This window comes from Euleptes europaea, chromosome 14 (assembly GCF_029931775.1).
Source record: "Euleptes europaea isolate rEulEur1 chromosome 14, rEulEur1.hap1, whole genome shotgun sequence".
Lineage (NCBI taxonomy): Eukaryota > Metazoa > Chordata > Lepidosauria > Squamata > Sphaerodactylidae > Euleptes > Euleptes europaea.
Genome location: NC_079325.1, coordinates 17,765,198 through 17,781,370, shown reverse-complemented (window position 1 = coordinate 17,781,370; position 16,173 = coordinate 17,765,198). Strand labels below are relative to the sequence as shown.

General features: G+C 43.9%; 1 protein-coding gene across 3 annotated transcripts in view; it reads left to right on the top strand.

The window, feature by feature from the left end:
• The window catches only part of FEZ1 (fasciculation and elongation protein zeta 1), a 47,522-nt gene that overhangs the window by 25,054 nt on the left and 6,295 nt on the right, over positions 1–16,173 (top strand). For 2 of the 3 annotated variants that reach the window (XM_056860806.1, XM_056860807.1), the window contains exons 4-7: positions 2,297–2,383; positions 11,675–11,843; positions 12,725–12,996; positions 15,117–15,197. In XM_056860806.1, the coding sequence (XP_056716784.1) occupies positions 2,297–2,383; positions 11,675–11,843; positions 12,725–12,996; positions 15,117–15,197 (609 nt within the window). The remainder of the gene's footprint in view (positions 1–2,296; positions 2,384–11,674; positions 11,844–12,724; positions 12,997–15,116; positions 15,198–16,173) is intronic. The other variant, XM_056860808.1, reaches the window with a different exon arrangement.

Genomic DNA, 16,173 nt, shown 5'->3' with positions numbered 1-16,173 from the left:
AGCTATGGTGTTTTATTCATGCACAGAACCTAATGGATTTTAATTTATTGTCAAAAAATAAGTATATACCAGCTTTCTACCATGGCTGACATTTAAGGCAGCTTGTAATTCATTGTGATGAATACAATAATATATATCAGTGCCAGTTTAAAACAGTACAACCTGAATGCATAGGTGTCAATAGTTCATGGCAGCGCCATTATAGTACCAAAGGCATAATTTCGTAGAATGCATAATGTTATGACCTTTGTTGGTTTTGTTTTTGCTGCTGCAGGGCTGGACTCATGCAGCAGGCATTGGGTTGTCAACCTCCAGGTGGTGGCTGGAGATCTCCCACTATTACAACTGATCTCCAGCTGATAGAGATCAGTTGCCCTGGAGAAAATGGCTGCTTTGGCAATTGGACTCTATGGCATTGAAGTCCCTGCCCACCCCAAACCCCGCCCCCTCAGGCTCCATCCCAAAAACCTCCCACCAGTGGCAACCCTAGTTACAATGCATCTGTAGGGTTACCCACCTCCATGTGGTGGGTGGAGATCTCCTGCTATTACAACTGATCTCCAGGCGACAGAGATCGTTTCCCCTGGAGAAAATGTCTGCTTTGGCAATTGGACTCTATGGCATTGAAGTCCCTCCCGTCTCCAAACCTCATCCTACTCAGTATCCACCCCCAAAATCTCCAGGTATTTCCCAGCCCCGAGCTGGCACCCCTAGTCATCTGCTATGTAAAGAGCCCACAGAATCTCCTGCATCTAATATGCTGTCCAGCGGAGACCTCCTTGTACTTGCCGGACACAGTTATGCATGACTGATACACAGTGATATTACAAGGGAAAGCAAGATAAAGACTGGAAAACATTTCATATTCTTCAGCAATGATTTCTCTCTCTGGTGTTACGTAAATTCAGCTGCAAAGAAACAGACTAAGCCTCTGGTGCAGCAATTCAGCCAAATAAACTGCTGGGGCCAGTGAAACAGTGATACAAGCAAATATTGATTAACGTGCTAAATAAAATTAGAACAGGAAGAGCAGACTTCCTGGCACTTTGGCTTGAATGGAATGGTGCTGGAAGGCTGGACATCAACCTCTCAGTAGCAAGGACAGACATCAAGATTTTATAACAGAAGAAGAAAAATAATCTGGGAATGATAATTTTGCACTCCAATTTGGCTGGGTATATCTGTGCCATATTGGACTTTGAAGTACCTATGCTGAACTATTACAAGTGGTATCCATTGCGGTGTAGTGGTTAAGATGCTGGGTTAGGACCTGGGAAACCCCGGTTCACGTCCGCATGGAAGCTTGCTGAGTAACCTTGGGCCAGTCATACACACTCAGCCCTGACCCTGGCTAGTATTTGGAGGGGAGATCTCCAAGGAACACCACAATTGTGACTAGGGTTGCCAGCTGTGTGTTGGGAAATACCTGGAGATTTTGGGGGTAGAGCCTGGGAAGGGTGGGGTTTGGGGAGCGGAGGAACCTCAGCAGAGTATAATGCCATACAGTCCACCCTCCAAAACAGCCTTTTTCTCTAGTGGAACTGATCTTGGTCATCTGGAGATCATTTGTAATAGTGGAAGATCTTCAGGTTCCTACTGGAAGTTGGCAACCCTAATTGTAATGCAGAGGCAGGAATGGCAAACCATCTTCGAATGTCCCTTGCCTTGAAAACCATACAGGGTCACCATAAGTCAGCTGTGACTTGAGGGGGAGGGGAATCCATATTCACATTATTTGTGGTGCATGCTGGAAGTACCCTCTTCTGCAGCCAGGAGTTAGTGATCCCTCTTTGCTAATTTCTCATTACCCTGTGGCTGGTTAACCCTTCCCTGTAGTTTATATATATCCCACCTTGCCTTGTAGCTCAAGGCAGCTTACAAAAAGTTGGTCCCTCTAGGTCAGTATTACCTATTCTGAATGGCAGTGGCTCTCCAAGAGCGGTATTTCCCAGCACCATATATCTGAGATTTTGATTGTCTGATTTCTGAGATCTTGTTTTGCTGAATTTCCCCCTCTCCGCTTCCCGTCCCCCATGCTTTCTTGTCTCAGCTCAGGGAGAGGCCAAGCGGAACCGACAGAGCATGCTGCATGAAGGGCTTGCATTGCATCTCAATTTTGATTTTGCAAAATGCTGTGGATCCTTTAACTGATTCTTAGAATACTTTTTTTTTTAATGACAGTATATTTGGGTAGTCTGCGCAGTAAAAGATCAGTGGGGACAAAACCGCGTGCTAGTGAAGCCCATCCCAGCTATTGAATCAGAATGCGGTCGGGGTGTTTTCTTTTTCCCTTCAGATCCGTGAGAAGGAGGAGGAAGAGCTTAACGAGAAGAGTGAAAATGACTCTGGTATTAACGAGGAGCCTCTACTCACAGCAGATCAGGTATATGCCATGCCCTCGAAAGATGGAAATTCTGAGATGGCATCTATCTTCCACCACAACATTAGGAAAATTGACTTATCTCTGCAACATGGTCAACTTTTATATTGTTAGCAAGCAAAACAGTGGTGCTTGTCTGCTGTGTCACATGCATCACCAGCTCCTTCCCTTACTCAGCATATTTTCCAAATTGATCATAACAGTTTTGGGCAGCTGATTAATTTGGGCCATCTGGGCACGCTTCTGATATTTTTAGCATGTTCAATGAATGTCCCTGTTGGGTGAGCAACACAAGCTCTTTTTCCCCATGTGTGAAACATATGTTCGTAGCCTATGCACAGAGGCCTTTCTCCATGCCACTGGGAGCCCAATCAGGTGAGAAAAGCCCTCTGCATTGAGGCTCTGAACATATGTTGCAATGATCATGCATAGACTTTCCCTTTATGTGCATTTGTTGCATGTGCACAGAACATCTGAAAAGGGCTGGTGAGTGATTTCAAATGCCACACTTATCCAACATTTCAGGTACCAAACCAAGAGCAAATTTAAAACCTGTACAGGTTTATTACTACTTATATCACGTTACATTGTTTTCTTTCTGCCCTATAGTACGGTAACCTTTGGTGGTATGTGCACATTTTGCATGTGTCTTTTCCACATTTTAATGTGTGGTCGAAGTGGGTATTTTATTGATTTATCTGTCTGCATGTCTGTCTATTTTTATTTCCACCTTTCTCCTGGGCATCATCCCCAGGCCCAAGAGTCCTGGGAGATTGTGATGTCAATTGTGATATAACATCTGACAGCTCATATGTGGTCGCAAACAGCTTCCAGAGGGTACTGAAACAACATTGCCAAGAGAGAAAAAAGACCACAGAATTAATTGGTGACATTGGTAAAATGCAACTTTCCCCCGTGTCATAAATGTGACATTTGAAAGCACATTAATGCATATGTGCACAACAAAATTGCTCTTCTCTTTTTCTCAATGCAAAGGGCAACTCTCATTGCATAAATTATTAATCATCCTTGAAGTTTACGGTACGCATATCTGCTGCTCTTCAAGCCTTGAAGTTCTGTCTAGGGAAACTTCAATGGAGTTTAAGTAACACTGAAGCTGGTGTTTTGCCAAAGTGAAGGAGTTCAAGACTGTTCTCCTAATGAAATCTTACAGCTCCAGCTTATCTTCTAGCATCTCTGTCAACACCACTATTCATATCAACTTTTTGATTAATTGTTAATTATTTTTATCAAGCATCATCTTCACTTGGTCTCTTGAGATGCTGTTTTGTATCCAATAGCATATTAATAGTGCAATCCTGAGCAGAGATACACCCTTCTGAATCCATTGAAGTCAGCGGGCTTAGAAGGGTATAGCTCTGTTCAGCTCTATAAGTCACGTGCAACAACATTGGAAAGGGGGTAATAAATTAGAACCCCTTATTTTAAGAATGTCCATTCAGCTTCTAAAAGATATCTCTGTTTTAGAACCTAAATTGACTCCTGGTATCAATCAATACACTTGCAACATTGGTGACACTCCGAATCCCACTTACAAGACAATCTTAGTGATCCAAACCCATTTCACGTATCCTATGTGGTCTTCTGTAATGCACTACATTTTTGTTGTTTTTCTGAAAGCAAAAGTTCAGGACCTCAGAAATGTGTTTGCAGAAGGTGACCTTACCAGTCAACTTCATGATCTCTTCTTAGTATGTATGACTCAATAAAAATACAACTTCAGCCATCATACACCCCTCTGAAAGAAACTATCAATGGACATTTGATAGAGATGAGACCATAGGCCATTTATGGTGCAACATCATCAGTGTTCTTGGTTTATATGGGGTTGGTTTCAATGGAACACCAAACCATAAGTTGGCACTAAATGAGTAAACCCTGTGCTTGTGCATCGCACCCTCATTGTGTTTTTGAAGACAATTTGTTACTTCCTCATCACTGAAAACCATAGTTTGGTTTTAGATCAGTACCAACAGACTATAGATTATGCCAGATTTGTACAAACCCAAACTGCAGCTGGTTTGCAATCTTAATTTGGAGGCAAAGCCTTAGTTTGGTGGTTTGGATGTGTCATATCACAGCAAACTAAAGGTAGCATTAAATTGGAAGTTGCTAAAGGCTCAAATAGACAAGATGAGATCATGTTAGTCTGTCTAATTGCAGAATTGTGCAGCCTCTGTTTGCCTTGGGGCTATGCAGGGAAGGCAGAGGGAGTTTAACCCATCTACCTCTGTTCACTTTTGATATTTGAAACCTGGCTTCCTGCTTTGTTGTTAGCATTGTAAAGGGGGGGGGGAATGACATTTTTAAATTGCATTTTTTCTTTTAAAAGAGCTGATTTTCAATGCCCAGTGCGCACTTCCTTGTCTCAATGCATAACTAGCAGCAGAAAAATAAATTATGCAAAACAAATAAGCTGCTTGGATCTAACGGATGGAAGGCATGTATGTGCATCTGATCTCATAGTATCTTTTCCATACAACAGTTGCCTTCACTAGCGGGCAGTGGGGGACATGGTGCATGTGAAAAAGAGCTTTCTTCAGCCATGTCAGGATAGCCTATGCCCTCTGAGTTTCTTTCTTTCTTTAGGGGTTTCAAAGCAAGAGACGGTCAGTGGAGGTTTGCCGTTGCTTGCCTCTGTGTCACAACCCTGGTATTCTTTGGAGGTCGCCCATCCAAATACTAAACAGGATTGACCCTGCTTAGCTTATGAGATCTGACAAGATCAGGCTAGCCTAGGGATATCCAGGTCAGGGCTCTGAGTTTGTGTGTGTGTGTATGTAAAGTGCCATCAAGTCGCAGCCGACTTATGGCGATCCCTTTTTTGGGGTTTTCATGGCAAGAGACTAACAGAGGTGGTTTGCCAGTGCCTTCCTCTGCACAGCAAGCCTGGTATTCCTTGGTGGTCTCCCATCCAAATACTAACCAGGGCTGACCCCGGTCTCTCATACAAATGAGATTTTACATTAGTTGAATAATGCCCTAGGAGGGGTGCTAGATTTATGGGTGCTAGATTTATGGGTAGGTCTTCGACATAACACTGGCCTTAGAATCTCATGTTATCTTTCTTGCATAGAATCCACAGCCTTTAGTCCAGCAAGACCATCTCTTTCTTCTTTCAGGTTTTGAGGTGAGCCAGTCATTAATGTGTGAAGCTTATTCCACACTGAGAAGCTTTTGGCTGCACCTCTGAATTTCTCTTGGTTTCCATGGCAATGATACCTAGTTCATTGAGCTGCGGCAGAACTACACCATTCCAAGTGGCATTCTTTGTTGTTGGTCCCCCCTCCCCAACACACACACACACTGCAATGTGCGTTTTTGGATTATTCGTAGGGAGGAAAAGATAGTTGGCTAGATGAAAGAGCTAAATACATTGGTGATTTCCCCCTCTCTTTTTCCTGTAAAGTACTGTAATTTTTTAATTCAGTTTTGAGAAGGGTGAGAGTCCCCTTTGTGGCAAATACGGTCTCATCATTACTGAAGATGACCTGAACCTCTTTTCAAAGGTTACCTGGACCTTTGTGGTTACTATGTATGTCAGGTACTTAATTATTAAGAAGCTTGAATCCAGCACTGAGCATGGCTCACAACATGCAAAGATACAAAATTCCAGAAGTAAGAATTAAAACCATGTAAATAAAAGTTTATTAATTATTCAAGTGTGGCTGTATTTATAGAAAACATTATTAAGAAAATCCAATTTCGCCTTTAAGAGCATCTAATTACTTTTAGAGCATGAACTTTTAAATGCTATGTTCCACTACTTCATCAGTCGCACTATCTTTTGATAAAGTAGGGATCAGCTTACAAAACCTCATTCTGTCTACATTAAAAAAATAGTTAATCTCAAAGACAGAACAGGATTTTTTTACTGTAGCAATTTAACCATTAATGTTAATAAATTTGTACATTAAAATACCAGGCATAAATATTATATACCCCTCCCATCAGGAATTAAAAGCCAATTGTAAAAGATATATTTTGTAACCCCTACAATATCCAGTCAATAAGCAGGGCAATCCTAAACAGAGTTATAAACTTCTAAGGCTTTCTGAGCACATTGAAGGCAATGGGTTTAGAAAGGTGTAACTCTTCTTAGGATTGCACTTGAGGTTGCCTCCGTCACCTCTTTGGGCAACGGTACTGCCACTAAAATGCCCTGTTCTTCACTACTGCAGATTCAATTAAACAGGGACACTACCAACAATAGCCCTGACTGCTGGGTAGGGGAACAGTGGGGTACAATTATTTCTTCATGATGTGTTAGTGGTCTTCCCAGGAGTATCTGGAGGGCCAGTGTGGAAAACGGGACACTAGACTAAATGGATAGGGTTGCCAAGTCCCTATTTGCCACTGGTGATAGGTTTTTAGGGCAGAGCCTGGGGAGGGCTAGGTTTCGGGAGAGGAGGGACTTCAATGCCATAGAGTCCAATTGCCATTTTCTCCAGGTGAACTGATCTCTATCGGCTGGAGCTCAGTTGTAATAGCACGAGATCTCCAGCTAGTACCTGGAGGTTGACAACCCTATAAATGGACTTTTGGCCCCATCCAGGCTCTTAGGTTCTTACTTTGTGCCATAGTTATACCGTCATGGAAAAATGCGTATCTGTGTTCTGTAATGCCATTGGGAGCCATGATCTGTAAAGCATGATCTGTAAAGTCCTCAAGAGTACTACAATAACATTTGTCTGGTTGTTTCGAAAGGGTTGGTAGTATGGAGGCAAGCAGGTGATCAATCAGGGGTGGGCAATCCAAGAAGGTTTCACTCAGATTGAAGAGCCAGGCTAAAGTAACCATTTTTATAGGGGTTGGTGGAACCCTATTGGCCCCTTGTGTCACAAGATTTTTTGCTGAGTTGTAATCTAAAATTCAATGTGTATTGCTGCCCTCTAGAACATGATGCAGAAGTGCCATCCTATGGTAAACTGCTGTGGAGAGTAAGTAAAGTGCCTGTACCCTACAGATAACATTGGTGGTTTGAGACCTCCTGGACGTGCAGTCATGGGGCAAAAACACCTGGTCGCTTTAGCCTCCTTTATTCCCTGTTTCAGCCAGGATTCAGCCAGGATCGAACGCATGCGTTTCGCCGAACGATTCCTGGCTGAATCCTGGCTGAAACAGGGAATAAAGGAGGCTAAAGCGACCGTGTGTTTTCTCCCATGGTTTCTCTTTGTTACTCTTTGGAACAGTGCACGCCTCCTGCTTTTTTTCTCCTGCTTTTTTTCGGTTTCTCATCATGGAGAGTGTTGTGGCTGAATCAGTCCTGAATCTCTTCAGGCAAAACAAAGCAAACAGTGGTGTGACAAGGTTTGGGATCATGCCTGTGTGCCTGCCTGGTATTTTGGAACTTGTGCAAAATATGTATGAATAAGAGAGGAAAAATATTGCCTCGGATTTCTCCTTTTGAACAAGCGGCAGTGGGCAAAACAGATAATCCTGAACTGGAATGAATATGATGTTGGCTTTTCCCTGACAAGAGCAGTGCCCTAGATTTCTGTTTTTGTTGCTGAACCTTATTTAGGAGGATGTGTAAAGTAACCATGGTGAAAGTGAGCAGACAGAGACTGGTGATAGTTATAGCCTGTGGAGGAAAAGTTAGTTTGGTTCAACTTACAAACCATAGTTTGGGGGGGGGGGATCAGAAACAGCCACAGGTTCATGATCCCCCTGTTTCCATGCAAACCTCCCTTTTAGTTTTTGTAACATTTGAATAGGCAGACTTGGCATGGAAAATGAGTTGTGATTCTGTTTTGGAGGGAAGGTTTACTTAGTTTACTAATTTACTAATTTCCTAACCTTAGTTTACTTATTTAGAAGTAATGCTAAACTATGAGTGACTTAAAAGTAGGGTTGCCAACCTCCAGGTACTAGCTGGAGATCTCCTGCTATTACAACTGATCTCCAGCCGATAGAGATCAGTTCACCTGGAGAAAATGGCCGCTTTGGCAATTGGACTCTGTATCATTGAAGCCCCTCCCCAAACCCCTCCCTCCTCAGGCTCTGCCCCAAAAACCTGCCGCCGATGGCAAAGAGGGACCTGGCAACCCTACTTAAAAGGGAATTTGAAAGGGAAGCCAAAAATAGAAGAAGGATCATGTGAACCCACGAACCTGTAGCTAATTTTGGATCCTCCCATTCCATGGTTTGGACCAGGGCTCCCCAACCTTTGTGAGCCTGCAGGCACCTTTGGAATTTTGACACAGGGTCCTGGGTGTAGCCACCCAGGCTGGAACAGGAGCAGAGCCAGCCACGAAATGGTTGCTGTAGCTTACCTTCAGTCATACAGTGAAGATTGTTGTGCTGTAGTGGCAGCTGCCGCCAAAGCAATGTTTTAAAAAATGTGCACACCCAATCACATCTTCAATGGTCAATCAGAAGCCCTGCTGGGCAAAAGCCAACCTTGCCCCACCCACTTTCTAAAAACGCTTGGGTGGTGCCAGGAAAGGTATCAGCGGGCACCACGTTGGGGACCCCAGGTTTGGAGGATTGCATAAACCAAGCCATAGATCAGCCAAAGCTCTGATCCACATTAATCATGAAGCTTGGAACTTCCTGCAACATTTGTAGTCTGCTTCCATCACTGGAAAAATGCAACGAAAGGGAATGCCTCAATGTGCATGGTATGTTTTCCTTGCCATGAATAACTATATCCTCCCTTCACATATCTGGAGTAGGGACCGGATTTCTAGGTGTTCTAGAGCCCTGGGTTCTCTCTGGTTGTAAAATGCTGTGTTTTGGAGTGGTAAATGTAAGCAGGGAAATTTTCCCTCTTTGACAGGGTGCAGTTTACAAGGCAGTAACAGAGCGAGTATTCTGTGCCTATCCCAATCACTATGTGCGGACTGATTTTAATGATGCGTCAGTGCATATTCTGCTGCAGAACTGTTTCACCATGTGCTTGCTAGAGATGCCTTTTGGCTGCTTTGCACATTTCCTCTGAAGCATCATAGCCGGTATATTCATGATGGGATGTAATAAAAGGATCGTAAAACTGAGAAATAAAGTCAGTAAATACCAGCTCATTTTTCATTATGGGCTCCCTCTTTGTCCTAATAATCAGCATTTTAATGGCGATGTTTCCTCTGCTTTTAACAACGGATGCTAATTCTTGAAGGCAGGGAAGAGAAGAAAGCAGAACAGATCCTGAAACCTTTTAGACATTTATCTTAACACTGCATTTAATTATTGTTTCAGAATGCGTATACAATGACCTAAATAATTTATCTTCCATTAACAGAAGCTAGACTATCTAGACAAAAACAAGGAAAGAGAGCTTGCATGAATGACTTCGGTATTTATACTTAAAATATACTTCACCATAAAATACTCAACAGATAACAATGGAAAGAATACTCTTATGGAAGAAAAATTACTGTTGGTGTTCCATTTTAGTCCTTTTCAAGTATTTTGAAAGTGTGTAGACTCACTATGTGGAGGGGGAGGTAATTTAGGATTGAGACATCAGTCATGGCTTCCACCCTATTGGATGGCTCAGTATATGTGAGCTGTTATGCAGGGCTAGGGTTACCGATCTCCCCTGGCCACTGGCTGGGGATGGGGGGTAGGGTTGCCAGATCTGGGTTGGGAAACTCCTGAAAATTTGGAGATGGAGCCTGGGGAGGTCAGGGACCTCAGTGGGGTACAATGCCATAGAGTCCATCCTCCCAAAGCATCCATTTTCTCCAGGGGAACTCATCTCTGTAGTCTGGAGATGAGCTGAAATTCTGGGGGATCCTCAAGCCCCACCTGGAGGCCGGCATTCCTATACAGGGCTGCTGAGAGCCACCATTGGCACCCACACAAAAATTTCCTCTACCCCCCCCATTCGTACTTGATTAGAGCCAAGTGTGTTGCATCCAAAAGAAACAGGAGTCCTGTGGCACTTTAAATGACTAACAGGACTGTGGGCTCTAGTCCATGAAAGCTTATGATAGAATAAAAACGTAGAATCATAGAGTTGGAAGGTACCACCAGGCTCATCTAGTCCACCCCCCTTCACAATGCAATAAATTCACAACTACCTAGCCCCCACATACCCCCAGCGACCTCTACTCCCTGCTCAGAAGACTGTAAGGTGCTGTAAGGGCATTATCAGTCAGGGGAAGTAGCATGCAGGGGTGGTCTCAGCCATGGGGCATCTGGGGCAGCTGCCCCAGGGAAAGAAGAGGAGCCAGCTGGTTTGGCGGCCACCTCGCATGAACCCACACCCTCCAGGCAGGATGGTGGTGGTGGTGGCGGCAGTGATTCTGGCAGTGATTCCTGTCCCATCCTAGACTTTTGCCCGGGGCACCAGAATCACAACCATCCCCAATGGCACAACCTTGATCCATATCGCTCCTCCGCCCTGCCTGCTTTAAAGCAGTGGTTCCCAAAGTCGGTGGTACCACCCCCCTGGGGGTGGGTGGGATTACCAAGGGGGGCACTAAGAGGCAAGGGGGAAGCAGGAGGGCGCTAGAGGTGGGCCCTTCAACTATGTTGTTGGATAGGGTAGGGGGTGCTGGGGTTGAGTTTGTGGAACCAAGGGGGCAGTGGCCCGAAAAGTTTGGGAACCACTGCTTTAAAGGGCCAGAGGATATGTTGGGAGTTCCAGTGGCAGAACTGCTGTGGCTGGTGTCATTTGGGGCCCTCACAGTGCTGGCTTTTAAGGACAGGAACGGCTGTGTTAAAATTTCATCCAAGTTAAGCCCATGGCAATTCATTTTTTTAAAAAAATAAACAGTTGTCAAATTTACCCTCATGTGGGGTCATTCGAATGTTTTCCATTTGACCTTCCTACCTTCATGCCCTTAGTGTGTGTGTAAATCAAGCATGAAATTGTTTTTAAATCATGCGCTATTCTGCCTTTTCTTTTCTTAGAGTTCTTCCTTGCAGTTGACAAGGTCGCTACAAAAATTTTTCCATGCTTGGTTACCTGAAAGACTCTTACTTAAATAGCGTCCGAGTAAAATATGTCGGGGCTTTGGTATCCTTCCGTCAGTCAGAGTTTGTGTCAGCTGGGCAGAGCTGAATGTTTTGCTGCTGCTGTTTCAACTCCCCATTTGGAAGAACACTCTGGCGTTTCTGGTTGAATAATGTATGCGGTATGGTATTCCTGGAGATTTACTTATTACCATGAAGCTTTTTAAAAGGGGGATGCTTCGGAGCTGTTAGAAACAATAGACCGCAGCAGCGCTCTTGGAAGGTGGCGTCTCCATGGTAACATCCACGGTTTCTTAGCATCGAAGCCGGACGTCATTCTTACGTGATTTTATGTTACTGCTCTTTTAACAGGTGATTGAAGAAATCGAGGAGATGATGCAGAACTCGCCAGACCCCGAAGAGGAAGAAGAGATTTTGGAGGAAGACGATGGTGGGGAAACCAGCAGTCAGGCTGATTCGGTCCTTTTGCAAGAGATGCGGGCTTTGTCACAAACCCTCAACAATAATTGGTCCTATGAAGGTGAGGACATGGAGTGGAGTTTCAAGGTCCATCTAAAAGTGATGGCTCTGTTGATTCGTCTGTTGCTTCTCTATTGTTATACCTGTTTCTGGGTCTTGTTTTGAACCGGCCCCTCTTTGTAACGTTCCCTGCCTACACCCCCCATCCTTGCCTTTCAGTTGTATATATAAATCAGGCCTGATGTGTGTATCTGATGAAATGAACTCTGACTCAAAAGCTTATGCTGGGATACATTTTGTTTAAGGTGCCATTGGACTCCTGTTTAATAATAATGTTATCTATCTGAAAGGTTATCTAATGTATATCCCCTTTGTTCCAAATACCTAGAAAGCACCTATAGAGAACAAATTTGTTTCAGTGATCTGTCAGTGGGACCTACATGACTAACAGCCATGTGGAAAGAGGGCTGTAATGTAGAGAGGGAAGGGGACAAAATAAAGCTTCCTGCTTCTTCCAGTGGAACTATGTTAACAGAAGGGGAGAGTGATTTCACTCTGTCCCCCCCACCCCGGCACAGCTCCCCTCCAAACCCTGCATAACTATTAGTCCATGTGGGTCCTTTGATCCAGGGTTGGAAAGGAAGGGAGATGGACCTGGCAGACAACATGCCCATTCTCCTGATTCTGAGAGCCAGTGTGGTGTAGTGGTTAAGAGCAGTGGTTTGGAGCGGTGGAGGCTAATCCGGTGAACTGGATTTGTTTCCCCACTCCTACACACAAAGCCAGCTGGGTGACCTTGGGCAAGTCACACTCTCAGCCCCACCTACCTCACAGGGTGTCTGTTGTGGGGAGGGGAAGGTGTTTATAAACCGGTTTGAGTCTCCGTTAAGTGGTAGAGAAAGTCGGCATATAAAAACCAACTCTTCTTCTTCTTCTTCGAAGGCTTGGGGCATATGTCTGATGCGGAGCTCTTGGAGCTGCTGGATCATGTCGAAGGCGCCATCCGCGACTACTCCGAGGAGCTGGTGCAGCAGCTGGCTCGCCGGGATGAGCTGGAGTTTGAGAAGGAGGTGAAGAACTCCTTCATCACTGTTCTGATGGAAGTCCAGAACAAGCAGAAGGAGCACAGAGAGCTGATGAAAAGGAGGAGGAAAGAGAAAGGGCTGAGCCTGCAGACTGGACGGATAGAAAGGGCAACCCAGATGCCTCTGAAGGTGGGCGAGGACTTGTGGCATTCCTTCCATAAGAGGGTTCAAAAAATGGAGTGGTGGGCTTTGCTCAGAAGTGGGGATTTTAAGGCTCTGGCTTTTTTTTGCAAGCCTGGATTCAGTGGGAGGCTTTTTCAGTGCAAGTTTATGTTGTCTTTTCTCAATGCCAACCAATACAAACAAGGTAAGTGGGCATGAATGAATGCTGTGAAAACCCAATAACGGGTTCATACCCAAATTAGGGTTCAGGTTCGTTTGTCTGGTGCTGTTTTGAGACCAATTACAACACACACTTAGGGTGTTTTCACACATACTGAATAATGCACTTTCAATCCACTTTCAATGCGCTTTAACAATCGTTTGCAAGTGGATTTTGCCATTTCACACATTAAAATCCAGTTTCAAAGTGTGTTGAAAAGTGTCTTAGTGGAAGGAAAGTTTATTCGTGGCCATGAACAGACTGATGCAAGGGAATCATCTCCAAAGCTTGCGCAAGGAGACAATAGCTGTGCGATACATTTTATACCTTGATCAATTTGCCATTTCATTGGTTTGACAACAATAATGTAACATGTTACATCTCATTTCCAACACACCTCTTAATCCATAGTTGGTCATCAGTTCCACCTGTTTACCTGATCCCAACACCTTGGTCCTTTTCAACTTTGTTATCTGCCTAACTGACCCATTCCCTTTGAAGTAACTGGTACACATTTCTTGTTGGCCCCTCTCTCAGCTTACCTCATCCTACTCCTTCCTTTTCTGTTCACACAAAGATTCTTCTTTCCTAGCCTGAATGTAGTTCTTTGCAATCACTAATCAATTCTAACGTATATTGATAAAGCTTTACATATAGGCATACATCATTTGGTGTTTATAATATTTCCTACCATTTAACTACATAATATATATTTTCTCATACTATCAAGGTCATCATACATGTACAGAATTTCACAGAGCAAGGCCAGCTTTGGCTCTGCAAAATTACCTAAAAAAATTGATTCCCATGTTACACATACACGTCTCTTACTGCCTGAGCCTATACATGTTTAATCAGAAGTATGGCTGTTTCACTTGGGTAAGTACACATAAGACTGTAGCTTAGTTGCTTATGGCAGTGTTGAGCTGGTTTCAGGTTTGTGTAGTCATGTTGTTATTTTTAAAACTAGAATCTCTGGGGTCTAAAAATGTGCTGTAAATTCACAGAACAAGAGTACACTCCCAGAATTGACAGATAAGGTGTAACTGACCAGTTCTGTTCTAAGTGATTCTGGACTTAAACTTGTGCGAAGAACTTAAGAAGTACCTTGTAGGATTTTGGATGAAAGTCTGCCTGGTCCACTACTTTTGGCAAGAATCCAAGTGACCTGCAAATTGTTGGTGATCCACAAATTGGCCAGTGTCCCCCACCCCCACATGTCTTACCTTCTGTCCACCCTATCCTCACTAGTTTACCGGATTCCAACCATTAGTCTGAGAAATATTTGCAATTTGATTATGTTCACAGAGCTAATACAGTTTGCTGGCTGCCCCATCAGAGTACTTGCTTGGAGCCATTAATAAAAGCATTCTCTGAAATAAAAGTGTGATTCAGGGGTGGGTTTCTGCCAGCTTTCCATTTGGGGAGAAATAAGTGTATTGAATTTGAGGAGTCATGTGATTGCATGGACAAATGACACCGAAATTCTAATGTAGACTTCTTAGATCAGTGGTTCTCAACCTTTTTTGCTCCATTCCCCCCTTTCACCATTGTTCAGAATATAATTCCCCCCTTCCCAGGATAGTCATAAACTTTATTGAATGTCACAGATTAAATTAAAAACAAACTACAATTTTACAGATTGTACATAATCTACAGGATATCACACTTTGCTGAATAGTGGTCCCAATCCCCCCCGGAACCCTAAAATTCCCCCCAGGGGGGGAAATTCCCCCCTTGTTGAGAACCCATGTCTTAGAGCAACAGGTAGAGGGTGTCCACAACCTTAACATCTATGAATGCCCAAAAGGCATGGCATATTGCACAAATTATTTACAATTCATATGAGAGAAGTGAGCAGACTTTGCTGTTGCTACCAACAATCTGAAAGAAAACCTAAAGGGTTTTTCCCCCCTTTTCTATTTAGCGGTTCAGTATGGAAGGAATCTCAAATATCCTGCAGACCAGTATCCGGCAGACATTTGGGAACTCAGCAACTGATAAGCAGGTGAGTACAATATCCGCTAAGGGTAAAAATGCAAATTATACCAGCATACATACTTTCTCTAATCTGCGGTCCTCTGGGTAGCATGACTGCAAGGAGCGATTTCAGGGGAGGTCTAGAAGGCAGGAAAAGGGGGACTTAACCTTCCCCTGTGCCCGGTTATTCACTCCTGCAAATGAGCCCAGGTTGTTTCCTACTGTAACAGGGGAACAAGAATGTCCAATAAATACCAGGGAGGTGCTTGCAGGAGGGAATCAGCATATGCAGGAAAGGATTAGCCCCCCTCCACTCCTGCCCACCAACGCTTCCTTGCCAGAGCCCCCAGACCTCACATAGTTCACAGTGTGCTGGCCTCATAAAGTTTAATTCCGCTCCAAGTGGATTATTGGATTAATACTGGTACTACATTCTTGGGAGTCCCAGCAGCAATCGAATTACCTTGGACTTTTTGTAGCCTTCTAATTTCTTGCCCATGGCTACTGAAAACATTCCGTCGCTCTGTGTACAATAGTATGCCCCCCCCCCCCAGCCCCGCAGAAGAACGAAACAGAAGGGAAAGCGGAGACTAATCTCTAGTCCTGCTGACCTGGCAGTCAGCACTCCTGATGTTTAGGCTGCTGGAGAGGAAAATAAACATGACTCTTTACCATGGGCAGCCCACTCTTGGTGGCAATAAGGACTGTATTTTGCTTTTAAGGAAACGTTTATCTTTGGAATTAAGCCATGCTTGTGTAAAGTGCCTTGCTGGACTCCTGGGCTTCAATTTGCATTTTTTTTGCTTGTTCTTTGAGAACAAGATGTATTTATTTGGTTGTTTGAGGGCAAACGCCAACTTCCCATTACTCCATCTCTCCATTAAAAACAATCCCCTTGGTTCTTCCATTAATGCATTAAAAGTGTTTTTTAAAAAGGTTTAAAAGTGAGAAACTTAGGTGGAAAGGACACTTAGTATCTAAGTGATGATAGCGAAGGCACCAGC